The sequence below is a fragment of the Candoia aspera genome, chromosome 6, assembly GCF_035149785.1.
Source record: "Candoia aspera isolate rCanAsp1 chromosome 6, rCanAsp1.hap2, whole genome shotgun sequence".
Lineage (NCBI taxonomy): Eukaryota > Metazoa > Chordata > Lepidosauria > Squamata > Boidae > Candoia > Candoia aspera.
Window position 1 is genome coordinate 85,939,932 of NC_086158.1, and position 22,123 is coordinate 85,962,054.

Sequence of the window (22,123 nt, forward strand, 5' to 3'; positions counted from 1 at the left end):
TTTTTCCCTCCCTTTTCCTCTTTAATATTATTTCTTTCCTGATTCTTGTTCATGGACAGGAATGATGGTCAAGATGACCACCTCAAGTTCTTGAGTTTCAAGACTGTGGTGATATGGTTATAGCTGTTCTGTGCAGTACCACTTTGCCCCATAAGTATCAGTGGGAAGGGGACTTGATAAGTCTTGGAAATTTTTCTATCTTGTCCTGAACTTCCTCCTGGCAAACAGCATATTTCACTAGCTGATAGAAACTATCAATGTGTTTCAGTTTTTCAGAGTAGTAGGATACCAACTGCCATGACTCACCATAACAGCAGTTTAGCAATGCAACCAATTATGCAGGGAGATGGTGGGCTTCCCTTCACTGGATGTGTTAAAACAGGGGCTTGACAGCCATCTGTCTAAGTTGCTTTAATTTGGATTCTTGCACTGAGTTGGGGTCGGCTCCTTTCAACTCCAGGACTCTGAAAATCTGGCAAGAAACATTAATCATGAATGTTACTATTTTGGTTCCAGAAGACATGGTATGTAATTCCAAGCTGGGCTGCACTGGATGTTGCTGCATTGTATAGAAATTCATGAATTATAATTCTACCTGAGTGAATAAGCAATGTGACATAAGTGGGCTGTTGATTTAGGACAGAGATCAGTTTGTCCACCCCAAACCATCAAAGCTCCCTGGGTGACTTTGGGCCAGTCACTCACTCTCAGCCCAGCCTACCCCACGTGGCTGCTGTTGTGCATCTCTATGCATATTATTAGGCTCACTCCTTCTCTTGGCATTGTGTTCAGTAAGCTTCTCAACCCTATTTTGTCCCTGTTTGCTAATGAGAACCTTAGTGGTTCTAACAACAGAGATCTTTAAACTGATTTGCAAATGTAAACAGTTTCATGAACTCAAGTAGAACTTTGGATCTTCTGCCTCCTTCAATTAATTTCCTGGCTCTTTCAACTCAGACAAAACAAGTACAAAGAGAAACTCATCTTTTAGATGACTCACGTGTCAAATGATTGCCAACAAAGTGTAAAACATGTTCAAAGAGAATATTAAAAAGTTACAAAAAACAATATAAATTGGTGACAGTAAGGTATCTAAAAGAGACAGATAAATCTGTATTGCAACAATTCTACAATAAATAACAGGAGCAGCGGTTAAACAAAACACTCATATTTCAAGCAAAATATTTATTTGTAATGTTAACAAAAAGAAGTACAACTAAGGGTTGTAAACAAATACTCTGACTATCTTCTTCTGCTCTGATAAGACACACTAAAAGCAAGAGGTAAAAAATAGAAGTAAAATTTCTTTAGCAGAACTTCTGCAGTAAAATGCACAGATTAGTCAGTTATGAACTACTGAAGACTGAAAAAGAATCTAAAATCAGTCGGGTATCAACAAGAGGCTCCAAGATCCATTTTTCACATATGAAAACTTAGCAACTTACACTTCAGAGCTTTTGACAATAATGCTTTTTGAAACAACAGGGACCAACAATAAGGCAACTGTTATAAACGTATCCATGTTCAGATTACAAAGGGATAGAAAAATTGTTTAGCTGCCCAAATTTTGAAGTACAATTTACATGCTAGGATCATCAGTGTTCTCTAATATCATGAACTTGCCCATTTTTTCTTTCAGTCTCTCAGAAGTTTTCATTTGATCTAGAAGAAATGAAAGCACACAGTTCAGAGGACTACAGACAAACAGCAAGTGTTCTTCCCAGACTTCCATTTGAACAAAATGAGGCTTCTTTAAATGTCTGAAAATTCACCATTCTTTGTGTGGAATTTAAATTCCGATATTTTATTTTGACCAGATAATTATTTAAAAATCAGACCTTTTGAGGTGGGTAGATTACTTTCATAAATAGTCAGAGCTAAAACCCTGTGTTTCTTTTTGAAGGAACGCCTGTACATTTATTGCTATAGGGCAAAGTTGTCTTAAGGCAAACTCATCCCATAGCCGTTTGTTAAAATTGCATCCAATGTTTTACAATTTCAAGGTTTTGACCCTTATTGAAAATGCTTACGTTATTGGAACATAAGGTAAAGGTAAAGGTTTCCCTTGACGTAAAGTCCAGTCGTGTCCGACTCTAGGGGGCGGTGCTCATCTCCGTTTCTAAGCCTTGGAGCCGGCGTTGTCCATAGGACACTTCCGGGTCATGTGGCCAGCATGACTCACGGAACGCCGTTACCTTCCCGCCGAAGCGGTACCAATTAATCTACTCACATTTGCATGTTTTCGAACTGCTAGGTGAGCAGGAGCTGGGATTAACAACGGGAGCTCACCCCGCCGCGCGGTTTCGAACCGCCGACCTTCCGATCGACAGCTCAGCGGTTTAACCCGCAGCGCCACTGCGTCCCTCACATAGCATGGGACATTGGAACATAGCATGGGACATTTTAGGGGAGCTTTGAAAATTTCTGAATGCCTGAGAAGAGTTATTTCAGTGACACAAAGAAACAAATTAATGCCTAGATATGTCTAACACAATGTAGGGGTTGATAAGCCACAGGCAGCTGACAGTCTCCAAAGGCCAGGGTGGGTCCCCATTCATCACTTTTGCTAGAAGGAAGCAGAAGCTCCCTTCCCTTGCCTTCCGGTGAAGATTGTGCTGCAAATACGTCTGGAATGGAAAACTCATCCAGACCCGGCCATGTGCTTTGACGTTGTGCAGCCAATTAAGCATTAGGCCAAGTTATGTGGATACAGTAAGCCTTCCATTTAACAGATACTGGCTTGTTTATATAGAATTTCCTTCTGCACATCTGTAAAACCCCATCTGCCATTTTATACATGCATAAAATACATACAATAAAATCCAATTTGGATGTAGCAGATCTTCTGCTTTAAAAGACACTCCTGTCCCCTGATTAGTCCATTAAGTGTTTATGTTTTAAATAATGAAGCTCCATGTGGCTATTTGAGTGTGTAAATGGAGAATAAGTGGAGAATTTCAGAATGGCAGAGGTCAGCTTGGGAATATAAAAAAGTATGTGTGATTTGGTAAACCAATGGAATGACTAGTATGAGCTCACCGTTACAGCTGGGCAGTGGATGTCTGCACCAGTTACGAGAGAACAGAGTCGGGTTGATATGGGAAAAATCACAATGAAGACAGCCTTCTCATATAAAATATACAGGTTTCTCAAGCAAAAGCAGCAAGGTGAACATGCCATGCAAGGTCTGCTGAAACAAACATCAGGTTCCTGAACTTGTGCTAACGCGGAACCAATGGTCTAGTGGTTAAGGCACCAGGCTAGAAACTGGGAGACTGAGAGTTCTAGTCCCGCCTGAGGCATGAAAGCCGGCTGGGTGACCTTGGGCCAGTCTCTCTCTCTCAGCCCAACTCACCTCACAGGGTTGTTGCTGTAGGGATAATAGGAGGAAGGAGGAGTATTAGGTATGTTCCCCGCCGTGAGTTATTTGTAAAAATAATAAAGGGATAAAAAAAATAAAAAAAATCAGCTGGTGCACCAGTAAAGAGAATTAATCAGAAGGAAGGGTCTGTCTGACCACAGCATGAACATTACACGCCCAAAGAAGGAAGTTCCTTTGAGAAGAGTCCAGAAGGAAGAAAGCTCAAAGCCTATAAAAAAAATTCCTTGCGTCACAATAAGGAAAGGGTGAAGAATGCATCTGCAGTGTTCATCCAAACTAAGCTGCCAGCTTCCCCTTCCCTAGCCCAACCATCCATACAGATATTCTGTTGCTTCTGGCAACTCCAAAAGTTACATAAATAGCAATTTAACAGAAACCTGGTCTCCAAGAACCTCATTCTGTATGGAACACACAAAAACAAGGCAACTTAATTGATGCATGCGGTAAGATGCAGAATTGACACCTGGCGATTAGGTCTGTGGAAAGTTTCCACTTAAGAAACCCTGAGATTCGCTGGTGGGGACATTTTGAGTTTTAAGATTTGTGTTAGGATTACTGAAACTCAGAACATTTTAGAGGTCACAGGAATGTATGAATACTGAATATCATAGTTTATGAACTATGCTCCAAATAATCAGTTTGTCTAAATTAGCCGTTTATTTTGTGGGTGGGTGTGAACATCTATGTTAGAAGTATGAGAGAATCTTGTGAATCCAAGGATTAATTTCAAATGTTTGGAGTTGGAATAATGAAAGCTCAGCAAGAAGGAAGTCCCCAAAGGGAGTGCGAGAGACCTGCCAAGGAAACGGAAACTATACAACAACACTTCGTTGATCTATGTGTATCACAGAGGGTACGAAGGAAGGGAAGGGCTGAAAAGTTAAAGCAAACAGAGGAGAAGCTGATATAGATCAAAACCAATACTAGATGCCAAAGGAATAAAAAAGAGCATTTTTGCATTTGTTTCTGCTTTGTTTCTCAGGGACATAAGAAATACACATGGATATACCTTTGTCCAAAAATTTGTAAGTATCTAACCTTGCTGAAATGTTACGTGTTTCAGTAAGTTAAATAAAAGTTTTGTGTTTTCTAAAATCAGAAGGATGCTAGAGAAGCTTCCCTGTTATGAAACATGCAGTTTAGATTTGCCTGAATACTCAAGACCAGTAGAGTGCTAATTGCAAGACATGCCAAAAATAAGTAATCTTTTGTTTCTGCTTTTATTTCTAACTACAGGCTAACAATCATTTCAGTGAAAAAGTATGTAATAATCTAGATGTCAGCAATTCTAAAAAATACAATCAAATAGTGAGTTTGCAAGCACTTAGAAAGGAGCAAGATGATTATTATAGGCCAGCATGTGATTGTTAAAAATAGGTTCCGCCAGACAAATTTTAATTTTTTTTTTTTTTTGACAAGGTGACTAGATAAGTACACCAAGGGAAGGCTGTGGATGCAGTGTACCTATACTTCAGGAAGGCATTTGGTAAAATTGACCAGAGCCGCCTCCTTGGTAAAATGGAACAATGTGGGATGGATGGTTTCAGTACCGGATAGATTTGTAGTTGGCTGAACAAATGTACCTGATTCACGCTCTTTAATGGATCGGTGTCTACATGGAGAGACGTATGCAGTGGGGTACCTCAGGGTTTTGTCCTGAGCCCAGTGCTCTTCAACATTTTTTATAAATAACTTAGATGAGGGGATAGAAAGGATGTTCATCAAATCTGCACAGGACACAAAGCTGGGGGATTGCTAACACCTTAAAAGACAGGGAAGGTTCCAGGGGATCTAAATAGACTTGAACATTGGGCTCTATCCACCCAGATCCTGTTCAGTGGAGAGAAATGTGAGGTTCTGCACTTAGGTTGGAAAAAACCAGTTGCACAGGTACAAGCATAGGCAGAACCTGGCTAAGCAGTAGTTCTTGTGAGAAACATCTGGGTGTCCTGGTAGAGCACAGATTAAGCATTAGCCAGCAGTGTGCTAGAGCTGCCAGAAAAGCCAGTGCAATCTTGGGCTGCATCAACAGAGACATAAATGGTGTGATCATGGGTACGGATAGTTCTGCTCTATGCCGCACTGGTCAGACTGCACCTGGAATACCATATCCAGTTTTGGTTGGTTGTCACAGTACAAGAAGAATGCCGAGGAACTGGAAAGAGTGCATAGAAAAGCAACAAAGATGGTGAAGGACTGGAGGCTAAATCCTATGAAGAATAGTTAAAGAAACTGGGTGTGTTCAGCCCCAGGAAGAATGAAGGGAGACATGCTAGCAGCCTTTCAATACTTGAAGGGTTGTCACAGTGAGGAGGGTGTGGATTTATTCTCTATAGTGCCCAAGGGTAAGAAGGGAAGCAATAGGTGGAACCTTTACAGCTGGAGATCCAAACTCAAAACAAGGAGGATTTCCGGACTATGAGACCTATTACATGGTGGAACAGCCTGCCTCCTGGAGTCATGGGAGCTTCATCACTAGAGGCAAGCAAAGGTTGGGCAGCTATTTGGTATGGGCTGACGATTCCTGCTCTGGGCAGGGGGTTGGACTAGAAGACCTCCAAACTCTCTCCCAACCTTCTGATTTGATGATTCAGTCTATGTTTCTTGGTGCGTCCTTGATGTCACACCTTTGTGTTTTATGTGAGCGGTATCACAAGGGCTATTTAATGAAAAGCTTTAAAAGAACAGTTCTATTTTTAAGTTCAAGATGTAACATTTCAATTTGCCAGTAAAGGATGTTATTCATGAGTAAGCCTCTCACACGCTCTGTTAGAATTCTTGTCTCTCTCCTTGGTACCAAGCCAGCACGAGAATTTTGGATTAGCATGAATTACAGTGTCTATAATCTAGGGTTCATTCATTACACAACTGGGTTCAATACATGATTTAAATGTAGGGCATCGAGTTGAAGCTGTGATGAATTAGTAACAGTATAAAACACTCCTTTTTTATCAACCAAAATGCCCACTTTACGAAAAATGAACCTTTTAGACCTCCCAAATTCTATCCCTAGATCTTTCTGATGGATGAATTTTGAAAAGAAATATTAGAGATGTATAATGGTTGCTTAACAGAGGTAGGGAAATAATGGGTGGAGATGCATGGTACTAAATTGAAGGAAAGGTATGGGGCAACAACATGAATATTGATATTTATTAGGAGGCCCAAGAGGGTAGGAAAATACTATTCAAATGCCCCAAATGAGGACCTGCATGGTGTCAACCATAGTATAAGGACTACACTATAGAAAAGAGTTACTGGAGAAGCTAACAAGTAAATTGTAAATGCCCTCAAGGACTGGGAGCTGTATCGATTAAAAAAAAGGTCAAAGTTATTGGTCTGCTCAACTATGTATACGCTAAGCCTTATCACAAACTACAGGAGAAAGACTTGTTGGGTCTGGGGTACAAGAAGAAGAAAAGAATTAAGATGTGACTGGAAACCTGGTAGTGAGCAATTAATCAGATTGCACTGGTTGGGACAGAAATACAGCTGAAGTGAAGATGATGATCACTTGGAAACAAAGAATTTTATCTTGCTGTGGCTTAATCCAGGGGCTGACAATCTTCCTTCAGGGATACAGGACTAGATACACGTGGTACGTGGGTAGGTGTGGTGTGAGCAGGACACCCCTGAAAGGAAGGGACTGTCGTGTGTTTATGTGTGGTTGCTGTGAGATATATCAGGGTTAAATGTAAAACAATTACATAATCTGGGGCAGAGCAAGGGAGATATTCATAAACATACTGGTGCCCACCAACACCACAGCTCTACATACACCATTGGTATTTAGAATGAACTTCTTGAAAGAGTGCGATAAAACAGACGGTATACCAATATAACCAATACTCACTGATAAGGTCACTTCTGTCCAGCAGTAGCTCTAAATCTTTGTCAGTTATTACTTTTTCTCTTGAACCTTTAATCTCTCTATAAAAAGAAAGAAGGAATTTTTTTTACTAAGTTCCTTGTATTTTAGGACTTAACTTTTTGGCAAAGACTTTAGCTTTACTTATGAAAATGCTTCCTTCGTGTAAACTTTTGTTCCGTGTGGGGCAGGGATTAAGGGATTGCACAGGAGTGGAGAAACTTGGGTTCCTGTCTATCTCAGCCATGGAAGCTCGCTGGATAATGATGGGCCAGTCGCTCTGTCTTAACCCAACCTACCTCACAGGGTGGGTGTTGTGGGGAAACAGGAGGACGAAGTGCTGTCTATGCCACCTTGAACTACAAAATGAAAAATAGGATATAAATCAAGTAAGTAAGCAAGCAAGTTAGCAATCATACCTGTCATAATCCCTGGACCGCAGCAATTCTATTAACTCCTTGGGGTCTAAGCAGCTCTTTGACTGGTTTATTCCGAACTTTCCACCTTTGAACTGGTCTTAAATGTAGACAAGGAAAAAAAAAACTTTACTGATCAGCACTCTCACTTTGTCAGTGATTTTTTAATTAAATATATAAACTGCCAGTCATTTCAGTAATAATTCTAAAGTAGAAGAATAGAATTATAGTTACAGAAAAGTAATGCAAAGACAAATATTTTCCAAAAAGAGCTCCCCAATATTATGTTCAGTGGAAGAAAATACAGTCATTTGAGATTCAGGTTTATATAGTGGAAATACTATTCGTTATTAAAGAACTAATGCAGAAAAATAAAAATTTGAAGCACTTCTAATATCAATCAACTTGAAACCAAGTAGGCATCATTGCTGTCAGAGAGAATACGGGACAATATACTCTGACATCAAGCAGCATAAAACTTAGCTACCTTTAGACATTTACTCAATCTCATTTTTTGAGCTGTTTCTGCTTCTTCAAAGACTTTGTTCAGCTTCACAATAAGTGGCAAATAGCTGTAGAACTCTTTTTATTCCATCAATGGACACAGAGAGAGTAACTACAGCATCTACATAAAATAGGACAGGATAGATGGTGTTTTACTGACCTACTTAGGGGGATGATAATCTAATTTAGAAAGATACAACAAATTAATAAAAAAGTAGAATAGAAAGGGAGCAATATATTCCATGGCTCCCTTTTTTATAAGCAGGGATGTATCAGCAAATGTCTATCAATGTGGATAATCCCAATTTTTTAAAATAGTTCCTCTCTGAGGTTGAACACAAACTTGAATTCTACAAAGATTCAGTATAATGCCATAGATCAGAACCCAGACTCAAGCACTATCTAGTGCTTATAGGATCATATAATGTTAGAACTGGGAGGGACCCATTTGAAAACTTCCGCCAATGGGGTGAATTCATCATTGTTGTAGGTGGATGGTTCCACTGCCTCACATCTCTTATCACCAGAAAATCCCTCAGTTTGTCCTAAAGACTACTTGTTCCTAGAATATACTCCTTATGGAACCAGTCCAGAAGTTTCCAGTAGTCTAGTGTCTAGTAAATCACACTTAAAGGGTGAATTGGTCTGAACTTTATAGTTCTGTAAAACGGAATGACTGCAAGCTGCCGCTTACTAGGATTATGTGTCACATAATTAGACAACTAATTAAGTAGGGTGATGGCCCCTGTGCTGTTTAGCAGTTATGGAAGGGTACTCTCTCTTCTGTCTCCTCTTCTCAACTGTCTTTATCTCTTGATCCCATATCCCATCTCTTATCTATAAACCAATACATAAAACATCATCTTTTCATTCCTAGTGTCAGCAGAAAGTCTGTAAGTAATAACATACCTTGTTTTAACCATGATCAAATAAACCAACTTTATATTCCTTCCCTTTACTTCTAATAGTCTCAATCTGTAATTCAAATATTGTCCTATGATTTGATTCCTCTTTTCTTGTCTCATTGCACAGAATTCTTTAAGACTTTAACAAGCCTTTTTAGTATATCCAGTAGGAAAAAATTATCCAGGTCACTCTCTTGGTTTGTCATTTGTATTTCCTTTTTAAATTTTAAAGCCTTGGCCAACTTCTTTTGTAGATCCAGTGAAACATCCTTTCCTAAGTCATTCTCTTTGCCTGTCAGTTGTAAACCCACTTTTGATACCATCTCTAAATTTGTTCTCCATCTGTCATTTCTTCAATAACATCTTTTAGACATAGTCTATCCATAGAAGCAGACATCATTACTGACATTGTTGATATTGTGGCTACTATTTTCTTACTCCATTCTTCAAAAGTCTCCTTGAATATTTTCATTGTTAGAACGTTTTGCAACATTTTGCAGGTTTGTAAATCTTTCTTCTACTTATAAACTTTAGTCCCCTCTAGTGTCCAGTTGTTGAAATCATGAAATTACTTATCTTTGTTTTGTCTTGTAAGAACCAGAGCAGAATCTATTTTCCACAAGAAGCTGTTTGTTCTTTATAATTTCAAAACCTTACTGTAAAAGTTTTGATATTCTAATTTTATCTGGAACCTTAGTCCATTTATAACTTTCTAAGATCAAAATCTTATTTAGCTTTTTGTTGTTTATTTTCTTTAAATTCTTAAGCTTATGATTAAAATTTTCTTTCATTCAGGATTGAAGGCAGACTTACCTGATGTTTTCAGACTTGTTGGTCTGAAGGTCTCTAATAACTTAATGAGCAATTTCCAAAAGTGATCAGAAAATGAGGTTTGTGAACTTAGCATTCTTTAAAAGCCTTCGCTGTGGTTGCAGGCAAAATGGTTAATCCTGTTGTCTCTTGGTGCTCAAACCTATGGAAAACCGCTGACTGTGGTCTCCTCATGAGGAACAGCCATCCGGAGCACATGTGGGCAATCTCCCATCCTCTCCTTATTCGGAGAGGTTCCAAGGAAACAGTCTACTCACTGGTTCCTTGGTCTTGGCCGCCGTCATTGGCTCTTCAGTTCACCATACCTCTCCTGGAAGTCTGTATTCAGCTACTATTCCACCAAGAGTTTTTGTACAACTACATTTAGCACCTTAGCTGCAATTCAGTCTAAGCCTGACAACTCTCGCAACAGTCATCCATGCCTTGATTACATCATGAAAAGACTTAAAACCTACTTGTTCTTAGGCTACCCTTTGAAGAGTACAATCTGGCTTCAATTGGTTCAAAATGTGGCAATGTGATATTGTAATCATACCTATATTAAATGTTCAGCCATGGTGCCATTTGTTTTCCAGAAACAATTTAAACTGTTGCTTTTGATTTTTAAACCTTGAAACACCACAGGGAGTGGCTGCCTAAGGAAGTGCCTGTCTCATTATGAGCCTACGGGGCATTAAGATATGCAGGAAATGCCCTTCTGAAGATGTCTCAGCTCCTGGGATCTAGAAGGCCATTGTAGGTATGCTGGAGAGGACCTTCTCTTAGGCTGCTCCCAAGCTGTAGAACATTTCCTACAGGACTGCAATTAGAACCTAGGGACCTATTTGTTTGCAGTATCTTAGTGAGGGCTTTCAGGAATGATTTATACTTTATGTTTCATGCTGTTTTTGACAATTTGTCCTTATAGTCTGTACTGTTGGCTGTGTCAATAAACAAAGAAACAAACAAATAGGTTTTAAATAGAAGACTATTAAAGGCATAGTATTGTTAGCTAGAAAAACCTCACAGCTGATGATCCAATAAAGAAAAAATGTGAACATGATTTTTAAGAATTATAGAGTTATTACTCGACCAAGTAGCAACAGTAAGAACAGACCACGGAACAACGGACTGGTTTAAGATTGGGAAAGGAGTACGGCAGGGTTGTATACTCTCACCCTACCTATTCAACTTGTATGCAGAACACATCATGCAACATGCTGGGCTTGAGGAATCCAAGGCTGGAGTTAAAATCGCTGAAGAAACATTAACAATCTCAGATATGCAGATGATACCACTCTGATGGCTGAAAGCGAAGAGGAACCGAGGAGCCTTATGATGAAGGTGAAAGAAGAAAGTGCAAAAGCTGGCTTGCAGCTAAACCTCAGAAAAACCAAGATTATGGCAACCAGCTTGATTGATAACTGGCAAATAGAGGGAGAAAATGTGGAAGCAGTGAAAGACTTTGTATTTCGAGGTGCGAAGATTACTGCAGATGCTGACTGCAGTCAGGAAATCAGAAGACGCTTAATCCTTGGGAGAAGAGCAATGACAAATCTCGATAAAATAGTTAAGAGCAGAGACATCACACTGACAACAAAGGCCCGCATAGTTAAAGCAATGGTGTTCCCCGTAGTAACATATGGCTGCGAGAGCTGGACCATAAGGAAGGCTGAGAGAAGGAAGATCGATGCTTTTGAACTGTGGTGCTGGAGGAAAATTCTGAGAGTGCCTTGGACTGCAAGAAGATCAAACCAGTCCATCCTCCAGGAAATAAAGCCAGACTGCTCACTTGAGGGAATGATATTAAAGGCAAAACTGAAATACTTTGGCCACATAATGAGAAGACAGGACACCCTGGAGAAGATGCTGATGCTAGGGAGAGTGGAGGGCAAAAGGAAGAGGGGCCGACCAAGGGCAAGATGGATGGATGATTTTCTAGAGGTGGCGAACTCGTCCCTGGGGGAGCTGGGGGTGTTGACGACTGACAGGAAGCTCTGGCGTGGGCTGGTCCATGAAGTCAAGAAAAGTCGGAAGCGACTGAACGAATAAACAACAACAAGAGTTATTACTAACTTTTGTGGATAATCAGCTTCTCTAACTTCCTTTTGGCAGCAGCCCTCTCCACAATCTTCTGGTCAATGGTATTTGCAGTTACAAAACGATATACAACCACTGGCTTTGTCTGACCAATTCTGTGACATCGGTCTTGTGCTTGAAGGTCAGACTGAGGGTTCTAAGAAAAGAAAAATATATGAATTTAGTATTTAGTGGTTACATGAACCTCAGATATTTTCAACTGCATGTAAAGAATTTTCTCAAGAAAAAGGACTTCTGGGTTCTTGTTTAGAAACAAATTGGGGAGAAAGATCTAAGAGAGAGGGGTATAACTGACTCAGTCTAGTTGTACATATTAAGCAGTGCAACAAAAAACACAGATCACACATCAGATGCAGAGGCAGCTGTGTGAGCTCAGGAGAAGATGCAGCTGCTTTAAAGCATTCCCAATAGCTGCACATGCTTCAAATCACATGTTACCCTTCGAATCTGAATCTCTATATAGCCTATTATTAAGAATCCTGAATACTTTATATGTTTGTTGATGTTCAAGCATGTCATGTTCAAGCAAAACTTAGTATAAAGCTATTGCTTTACATTGGTCTGTTCTCAGATGCAACAATGGGCAACATTTTCAAGTGCTAGGTGACCCCACCGACAAGAAACCTTCCATTCTAAGCTGAAATCTCACAAGATCTGCCAATCTTCAGGCATTTAAAAGCATTTATTTATTTACATTTTTATTTCATTCCAAGGATCTTAGATGTTTGGTTAGAGAGGCTCAACATTGCTCATGCTTGATTACTGTGATTAGGAGAAGTTTTTCCTGTTCTTACATGTCCTTAAAAACATTCTTGGAGAAATTACAGAATTGAATCTGGTATTTTCTGTACTTAAAGCATGTCCTCTGCTACCAAGCTTGGACTCTACTGACTGCCAAACTACAGAAAGCTCAACAGGTGAGGGAAGAGTGAACTTTCCTATGATATTTTGCAATTACAGCAATGCAGGGGACTGAATTTTAGACAACCGTACACATAGCAGTTACCATGTTATTCAGCTATGGATTCTCTCATACTAAGTGGCAAAGGAAGAACAGGATTGTGTTAATTTTATTTTTCCTAATTATTTTCACCTGTTCTTTGAAACGTGCAAACTTGAGGCTTTTAATGAGAACAAACAGAAACATAATATTCTCCAATTAAACTTTGAATTTGTGAAACAAAATCTTTTCTACTATTTTTTTTTTTGGTGCCTGCAAGTCAGTGCTGACTCCTCGTGACTGCCTGGGCATCTCCCTGCAGTTCTCTTGGCAAGGTTTTTCAGAAGTGGTTTGCCATTTACTCCTTCCTAGGGCTGAGAGAGAGTGACTGGCCCAAGGTCACCCAGCTGGCTTTGTGCCTAAGGTGGGACTAGAACTCACTGTCTCCCAGTTTCTAGCCTGGTGCATTAACCACTACACCAAACTGGCTCTCCCTTTACTAATTTAAGTAGCATTTATTCTAAAACTGCACCGAGTTTCAGAGGCTTCCATTCCAAGAGGATTCTAAAACTGTGGAATCCTAAGCTACAGATATAACCCTGAGTTACATATATTCTCTTCTGTTGATTCTAAAGCTGTACTCTACTGATGGCGTTGAACATACAGTCCTTTGGGATCAGGACCTCTGTCAGTTTAAGCGTGTCAATACACAGCACATACCCAGTCACTGTCATAAATGATGACTGTATCCGCTGCAGTCAGATTAATGCCAAGACCGCCAGCCCGTGTGCTCACCAGAAATATAAAAACTTCAGGGTTTGCATTAAAATCCCTCATCTGTAAAAGGCATAATATTTCCACATTAACATAAAATAGGAAAGTCAGCATGCTTGTCCTTAGATATAGTATTATAGATAGAGATCTCTAGCTACCTTTCTGCTTCAATCACAAAAAGTTGTAGGAAGAATTATATTATGGCACATACCTGCATTTCACAATTGTTTTGTGGCTGAGAAGATTCAGAACATATGTTGAAAACCGTGGAAAAGTTATTTTTCATTCCTAATGAATTGGTTGAAAACTGATTAAATAAAAGGGGTATGTGATTCAAAACTAATTTGAAAATTAAGCTGTTACACCTGCAATTATTCATGATCACCTAAGACAGTGTTTTTCAACCGTGGCAACTTGAAGCTGTGTGGTCCAACTCTCAGAATTCCCCAGCTAAAATGTATTTCTGATGTATTTATCAACATAAATGTATGTTTCAAGGCATGATCTATTAATACACAATAATCTCCAGCAATTCTATAGTACTGTACAACCTTATTATCTCAATAACATCTCTCTAAAATAGAGCAACAGGATTGTAGAGGATGTCCAGTGACTTTTTGCAAAGGAGAAATTAAAGCCAAATAACCTACTTCCAACTCACTTTCCTGATAGTGTTAAATCAAGCAAACTAAGCGAATGTTTCCAAGAAAAGAGTCACCTACATTTTCTTCTCTGTCTGCATAGGACATGCTTCCATCCAGACGACTAAACTGGTAATCTCTCAGATAGCAGTAGTCCATCAAAATATCCAACATCTGGGTCATTTGTGAAAACAGTACCACCTGAATTGAGGAAATATTCCTTAGTAGCTTATCTCAGAGGTCTGGAAAACTTTTACTGAACTCAAAAGCAATACCTTGTGTCCTCGCTTTTTTAGTTCTGGTAACATGCGATCCAAGAGTAACACTTTTCCAGAATTCTTCACTAGATCCTCATCAACCTTGACATGAGAAGGGAAACAACATAAGTCAAAATTATATTATGAATTACTGGTTTAACACTATTCATTTATTTATTTATCACACTTTATCACCTAATCACATAATGCTTTTCCTGGCCTTTTGAAAGCAACATTTGTGAATACGGCCTCATTTCCTTTCATCAGAGACTAGCAAAAAAAGACATTGTATAAGATTCCAGAGGTTATAATTCTGGAAAATATGTCCTTTTGGTTAATAGACAGAATATTAGATAAGTGAGATAACTGAAAGTATGGCTAACATAATTAATGTAGTCTATCAATATAAATTGTCCTGAGCATAAATATTTATTTTTGCCTAGTATTTGCTGAATGGGACTGCTGTTGTAAATGAAGACTTTCTTAAATATATATTGCTTCATCCTTCTACGTGGGATGAAGAAATTTGATGATCTTGAAGGTGAGATCATATGTGTAGACAGGATGCTGTCCTACAGCTGAAAACACAGTGCAATACTTAAAAATTTATCAAACCTTTGGGTGAAAAATGGTCCCAGCCTTAAGGAAGTTGCCAAGGCTAGGATTTTTAGAAAAAGCCTCATCCTTTCCTGTAACACACACTAGGAAGGCAGTTCTTAAGACAGTGATAATTCATCAGGTAACCTGAAGAACAAGGCTGATGTTTAGAAGTTGATAAATAATAGCACCTCTCTGCTGAAGGAAACATCATGGACAAGACTATATGTACAGATATTTATGCTACATGAACAATGAGGCAATTGCTGGTGATTTACAATTATTTAAGAGTCTGGAATCTTTTGGTGTTTTTTTGCTACCAAGCTGTCTGTACTAGCTGCCAGCACACAAAAGGAAGCCCTAAAGCAGAAGAATCTGCTTTTCCTTGCCTGCTTTCTACAGGTTTGGAAATGAAGGCAGGAAGCATAAAGAGTGCCAAACCAATGCTAAGAGTTAATAAAATACAGAAATCAAAAAGCAAGGATGAGCAAAGTCAACTGACAGTTTACCATAAAGAGTCCTTGAAAAAGGTTTACCCTGCAGATTCTCACCGTCATATAAGAGAAACCAGGAGAAACTTGCTCTTATACACAGCCATTTTCACTTCTCTTAACAAACAGTCATTCCTTGCAACAGACCACATATTACTCACCCCTTTCTACCAGCATTTCTATTAAAATGTCCCCATGTTCCTATCTTCAGTAAGCATTACAGACAGGCCCACAAATTCATCTACTTGCTCTAGTATTTCACTCTTATATAAGGTATATATACAAGAGAACTTGTAATTGTTCACTCCATTTTCTTGTTAAACACAGTTATCTTGGTTTTGGATACATTAATTTTTAGGTCCATATTCCTCACTGTATCATATAATCTAACATCTCCTGCAAATTGTTTGGAATTTGAGCCAACAATAGACATCATCTGAATGAATGCAATGGAGGGGGGAGAGTATTCTGTTTAAATGACATGATTTGAATGAAATGAGAGAGTACAGAAAAAGTGACTGGCCATTCTGAAGTGTTAAAAGTGGATCTTGTGGAAAAAAGGACATAGATCAGGAAAAGAAGTGAATGAAATGAGTAAAAGTACAACTGCAACAACTGCAGAGAAAGAAACTTATGAGTTCTGTATAGAAAAGGACTGGAGGATTGATTAATCTCTTATTACTAATTGTTTCAGGTTTGGTTTTTCTGCATTTCAAATTTTGTACTTGTATTTTATTTGGGACTGAAAATATATAATTTGATCACTAAGGGGAAGTTTAAACAGTTCTTAAGTAAACCATTTCTACCGCTTCCTTTTATTTTTCTCCAATATACCCTCACTTCTGTATAACAAAGTAGGCAAAAGCCTACTCTGATGCACAGTGTTATGATTATTACAGCTGATCACACCTCTCGTTTTGTCAAACATCCATTCTTTTCAACATACTAGGCTACCTTTCACTGGTTTGTAACATCACCACAGTTCTCCATTAATTGTTACTCATCCTTGTATTGTTTCCTGCTCCATGGTGAACCATTCACTAAGCATTCAGTTCTTACATATCCTTTATTTCCACCACAACTTCTCTTGTTGCACCCAGAAACCCAGCTTCGACAATATTCATGCAAAATACTCCACAATTCAAGGCAATTCACCTTATCCTATTCTCTCTTTAAATGAACAAATGTACAATAAACTTATTTTCTCTTAGTTTTTCCATGAGCTGGTGAAGAACAAAAATCTAGTTTGCCTCTGCCTAGCGAAAAACTGTACTGAACTTCCCAAATATTGTGGATTGCCACCTCTTTCAATCAGAATTCTGCAAAGCACTGATTTCTGGAGAAGAATGATGGACAGAAGATGGTTCCGCGCAAAGCGGGGCCAATGACTGTAGTTAAGAATAAGGAGCCGACAAGTAGATAGGTCCCTTCCACCCTCTCTGGAGAAAGAGAGCAGATGAGATTGCCCACGCTGTGCTCCATATGGTTGCTCCTCATGAGGAGACCGCAAGGTAGCGGTCTCTGAAGGGTCAGAGAACTGGAGGTGATGGAATTTGCCATTCTTGCTCCAGTTGGACATTAAGTTTGCACTTCCTTTGCTAACCATTTGCGGATATTGCTTATTAACTGCTTTAAAGAAGTTAGACGCCTTCAAAATGACAAGCCTGGAAACATTGGGTGAATGCTTTCAATCCTTAATATAAGAAAATGAAACTGCATCTTCATAAGCTTTAAGAATTTAAAACAAACAGCAAAAAGCAAGGTAAGGCTTTGGCTATAGAAAGTTTTAAACAGATAAAGAGCTCAGAAAAAATAGAATATTTGATTTTGAATATTAAGATTTTGAAATTAATTTTAAAGAATGTATTTTTTGGGGGAAGAAAAAGTATTTTTGATATTGGAGATATAACAAGATAAGCAACAATGGTGTTCAGAGATATTGTTGAGGAATGGGAACAGGACTTAATCAACAGTGTCAGATATGTTGTGTGTTTTTATGAACATCCTGTTCCCAGAAGAAGCTGTTACAGAAAAAGATCTGGAACAAAGCCTATCTCATGTGATTATAGAGAACAAGAATTTATCACTGGATATACAAAAAAAACAAAAAAAAAAAACAGATGAGGCTCTAAAAATTAAGAAGGAAATAAAAATGCCAATTCAAGAGAGTAATTGGAATAATTTCTTCCTGTTGGACTTACAAAAGAGGCTTGCTAAAGTTTTGAAGAAATTTGAGACATGGGTTAATGATCTTTTGAATGGATTAAAGAGCACGATTGTTTTATGTAAAACGGAGGAACATACAGTTGGCTTATTTGATCAGGGTTAAGAGGGGATGTGTTGTTGTTCTGGAGGGTTCTTGCTGGACTTGCTGGCATCTGGTCTGGAAAACATGTTGCATATAGGATTTGCTTACAGGTAAGAGTTGAGATATAGAAGGATGAGTTTTATATTTGTTAACTAACGAGACTGTTTTAGGGCTCTGTTTGGACTTGTTGCTGACACCTGGATTGGAAAAGACACTGTTTATTGGACTTGCCTAGAGTTAAGAGCTGAGTTATGGGGTGAAGAGTTTTCTATCTGTCAGCTAAAAGCAGGTGAAGAGATAGTGAAACTGTTTATACTTGTGATGAGGCTGGGAACTCACTTTCTTAGTTTCTTTTCTCTTTTTTGCTTTCTTGTACCTTTTATTCTCTTTCTCTTTTTCTCTTTTTTTTTACTTTGTACTATCTTTTATTATTGTAGTTAAAACTTTTAATAAAAATATTATTTAAAAAAAAAAGGATTCTGCCAAGCATCTTCCCAGGTGCACTTACACCCTGGAGGTTTTGCATGCCTTTCTGTTGTGTAATATAGGGGAGCAATGGTGGCATTCTAGTCTTCTACTGAATCTGCAGACATGCTGGCTGGGGAATTCTGGGAGTTGAAGTCTTGTTGTTTATTCGTTCAGTCGCTTCCGACTCTTCATGATTTCATGGACCAGCCCACGCCAGAGCTTCCTGTTGGTCGTCAACACTCCCAGCTCCCCCAGGGATGAATCCATCACCTCTAGAATATCATCCATCCATCTTGCCCTTGGTCGGCCCCTCTTCCTTTTGCCTTCCACTCTCCCTAGCATCAGCATCTTCTCCAGGGTGTCCTGTCTTCTCATTATGTGGCCAAAGTATTTCAGTTTTGCCTTTAATATCATTCCCTCAAGTGAGCAGTCTGGCTTTATTTCCTGGAGGATGGACTGGTTGGATCTTCTTGCAGTCCAAGGCACTCTCAGAATTTTCCTCCAACACCACAGTTCCAAAGCATCCATCTTCCTTCTCTCAGCCTTCCTTATGGTCCAGCTCTCGCAGCCATGCGTTGAAGTCTACACATCTTAAAGTGGCTAAGCTTGAGAAACATTGGTCTAATACTTTTTCAGGCAGGACAAATTTTCTCTTCCTGTAGTCATTTTACTTTTTTGTTTTGTTTTTCTCTTCTTTCCTTTTCTTCCCAAGATCCACTCCTCACACTCTCAAATAATGATGTATCTCACATTTACAACCTCTCATCAATCCTCGCTGATGAAATCAATCATGCTTTAAGATTTATATTCTTTCCTTGGCCTTGTGTATGCATGAACAGGCTTATGCTTAAGCTGCATATTTGAAACAGACATTTTTCTACCCACAAGTCCCCATTTATTCATTCTTGGGTCTCCAAAAGATCCATGTCATTTTGGTACTCTCTTGTTCTCACCCATTCATGTCACCTAACAAAGTATTTCCCCCTTGGATTGTATTCATTCAGAATGTTGCGTAATTCCCAAAATTCATCTCTGGTTTTCATTATATTCATTAGAGTATAACATACAACTATGATCAACCTATGAATTCCTGTTTTCATATGAACTCACAAAAACCTAGATGACCCCTCTTCATACATTTTAAACATTCATAATTAAACCTGTATCTGCACTTCCCTGCATGTATTCTTCCACTCCACAAGATAAGACTGTTTTAATACTTGTCTATTGTATTCTTCCTCCTCCTCTTAATTTCACAAACATACAATGTACCTAATTTTTCTTCCTTTCATTTCATGCCCTTTACCTTTACTTCTCTGAAACAGCAAGCTGCAATTGTCCATATACCATATAGAGACAGGCCCGAATAAATTGATATTGATCTCTACCACCTATTGTGGCTTTGGTCAATCAAAGCTTTCAAACATTTTTTAATAAAACAGAGAAAAAGAGATCAGTATTGGTGGGTTTTGATGAATTTTGGCTAGTATGCCACAAACACAACAAAGTCTTGTTTTACCTCAAAGCATGCTTATGTAGTCTATACAATAGTATGTGCAAGCCAGGATCTTTAACCTAGAAACTACCTTGCAAACCAACATAATGTTGCCCATATCCCATCATTTAGGTATATGCAGTATCTTAGGATACTTTGTAAACTCTACTTCTTCTGGCCAGCCCATAGCTTTGCTTAGCAATTGATTAAAGCTGTAGACAGATAGTCTTTCAGCCAACACAGACAAAATAAGTCTATATAAACAATGCCCACAGTTTTATGTCTGCTCAAAGTGTATATAAAGGGTTTACCTTAAACTGCTTTGTGACAGAGTCCAAGGGATATTCAATAAGATATGGATGGTTGCAACACTTCCTTAGCAGCATCATAATGTTCTGCAACTTCAGGTTGACTTCTGAATCCAAAGGCATATTCACTGCGATCACTGGCCTTGCAAATGAAAGCAAGTTGAAGTAAAACCATAAGCACAGTCAAAATCTACCAAGCATGTCAGTGTTACACTTCAAGAGCTATTTCATCCAATTATTCTGCTTCAGTACTGATCAATCTATCAGACACACACACTCTCTCTACACACACACACACAAATGGTGTGAGTGTGTGTATATTAACATTTTATCACTAAGATTAAGAATATTTAAGCTTATTTATTATAAGAATTTATTTCTCAATGTTGTCTGGCTACAAAGACATTCTGCAAATAATCCAAACAACCTTTAGATTAAGTACCTCTCTTTTTCAGTTTCTTCTTGCGTTTTACTGATTAGCTCTTCCAGTGCATCAGGGAAATCATTTTCACTGAGCTCACGATAACTAACCACTTTCCGACTGCGTCGCTTTGGTCGGCCAGTAGAACTCAGCTCCACAACTTCTTTCTATAGAGCGGAAGAACTGGTTATTTACAGTAGCGTGTTCCTTGAGCAGTGATCAGTGCATTTACACTGACAGGTCTTGTGCCTGCCTGGTACATTTTCCTTTGCACTCCTCAGTGTGTGCCATCTCTGGTCCAGCTTATTCCTCACAATTCCGCTGAGTGACAGAGCAGTAAAGAGTGGGGTGTGAAAATACACAGGCAACCACTCAGAGAATCTGTTACAGATTCTTTTTTCTTCTTTTTGCCAGTTAAGAGCGAGTTAAAACCTATCTTTTAAAAATACTAAGAGCTGTAAGAATGCTGAAAGTTATTTTTTAATCCTGAGAGAATGGAAGTTAAATGCAAGTCTTAGGAGAGTGTGTTCCACAGCTTAGTGCAATGCAGGAGCAGTGCCAGAAAAAGGCTTCTGACAGCAGAGGCATCTTCAAAAAGGCCTCTCCTGCAAATCTTAACAGCTAGACAGGTTCATAACAGGAGAGCCAGTCTGCAGATAATCGTGACCTAAGCCATTTACAGCTTTAAAGGTCAATGACACCTTAAACTGTGCAGTATTGAGAACTAATATAGATCTTTCATGAATGGAATCATATAACCTCTGTACTTTGCACCAATTACCAGCTTAGCTGCTACCTTTTGAGCAAACTGCAATATTCAGACACTTTTCAAGGACAGCCCCATACAAGGTCAGAACAAGATGTAACTAAAATAGGGATAATCCTTGCCAAATCTGACAGGCCAGGGAAGAATTGTAGCTATGGTGCAAAGGTTCTCCTTGCCAGAACCACTATCTGTGACTTCAGCTTTCTATGTACCAACTGCCCTGTGAAATTATATCTAGATATAATTTCAGCTTGTTTTGCCTTACTTATCAAAAGTAAGCAATGTTCCAGGATACTTATTGCTTCCGTGGTATTGGATGGTAAGAAGCAAGAGAGCTGGGTGTTAGTATGCTGATGACACCCTACTCCAAAACTCTGGGTGATCTCCCTCAGCAGTTTCATGTAAACACTGAGTATCATGAATCTTTTGAGTGGCATAGGTCAACAGTAATCTCCCACAACACCTTCCAGACAGAGCTGAGAGGGGAGAATAGGACCACTGTAAACAGTGTTCCCAAGATCCAATCTTGACAGGTGATTCAATAATGATGTGATAGTCAATGATACTGCAAGCAGACAAGAGATCTGGAACTAGCTGGACCATGTGGTCTCCACTGAGTTTCAGTCCAGGTAGCCATGGCAACCAAAAGTATAGGTAACCAAAGCAATACCA

The 22,123-nt window shown here is 38.9% G+C and overlaps 1 protein-coding gene across 2 annotated transcripts in view; it reads right to left on the minus strand.

The window, feature by feature from the left end:
* Positions 1-1,180: 1,180 nt before the first annotated feature.
* The window catches only part of HELLS (helicase, lymphoid specific), a 43,412-nt gene continuing 22,469 nt past the window's right edge, over positions 1,181-22,123 (minus strand). The window contains exons 14-22 of one of the 2 annotated variants that reach the window (XM_063307590.1): positions 20,707-20,852; positions 20,268-20,406; positions 14,616-14,699; positions 14,422-14,541; positions 13,646-13,762; positions 11,962-12,121; positions 7,670-7,766; positions 7,236-7,312; positions 1,184-1,662 (exon numbers count right to left, since the gene is read on the minus strand). In XM_063307590.1, coding sequence (XP_063163660.1) covers positions 1,580-1,662; positions 7,236-7,312; positions 7,670-7,766; positions 11,962-12,121; positions 13,646-13,762; positions 14,422-14,541; positions 14,616-14,699; positions 20,268-20,406; positions 20,707-20,852 — 1,023 coding nt within the window. In that variant the 3' untranslated portion in view covers positions 1,184-1,579. Of the gene's footprint in view, positions 1,663-7,235; positions 7,313-7,669; positions 7,767-11,961; positions 12,122-13,645; positions 13,763-14,421; positions 14,542-14,615; positions 14,700-20,267; positions 20,407-20,706; positions 20,853-22,123 lie in introns of both variants that reach the window. The other variant, XM_063307591.1, reaches the window with a different exon arrangement.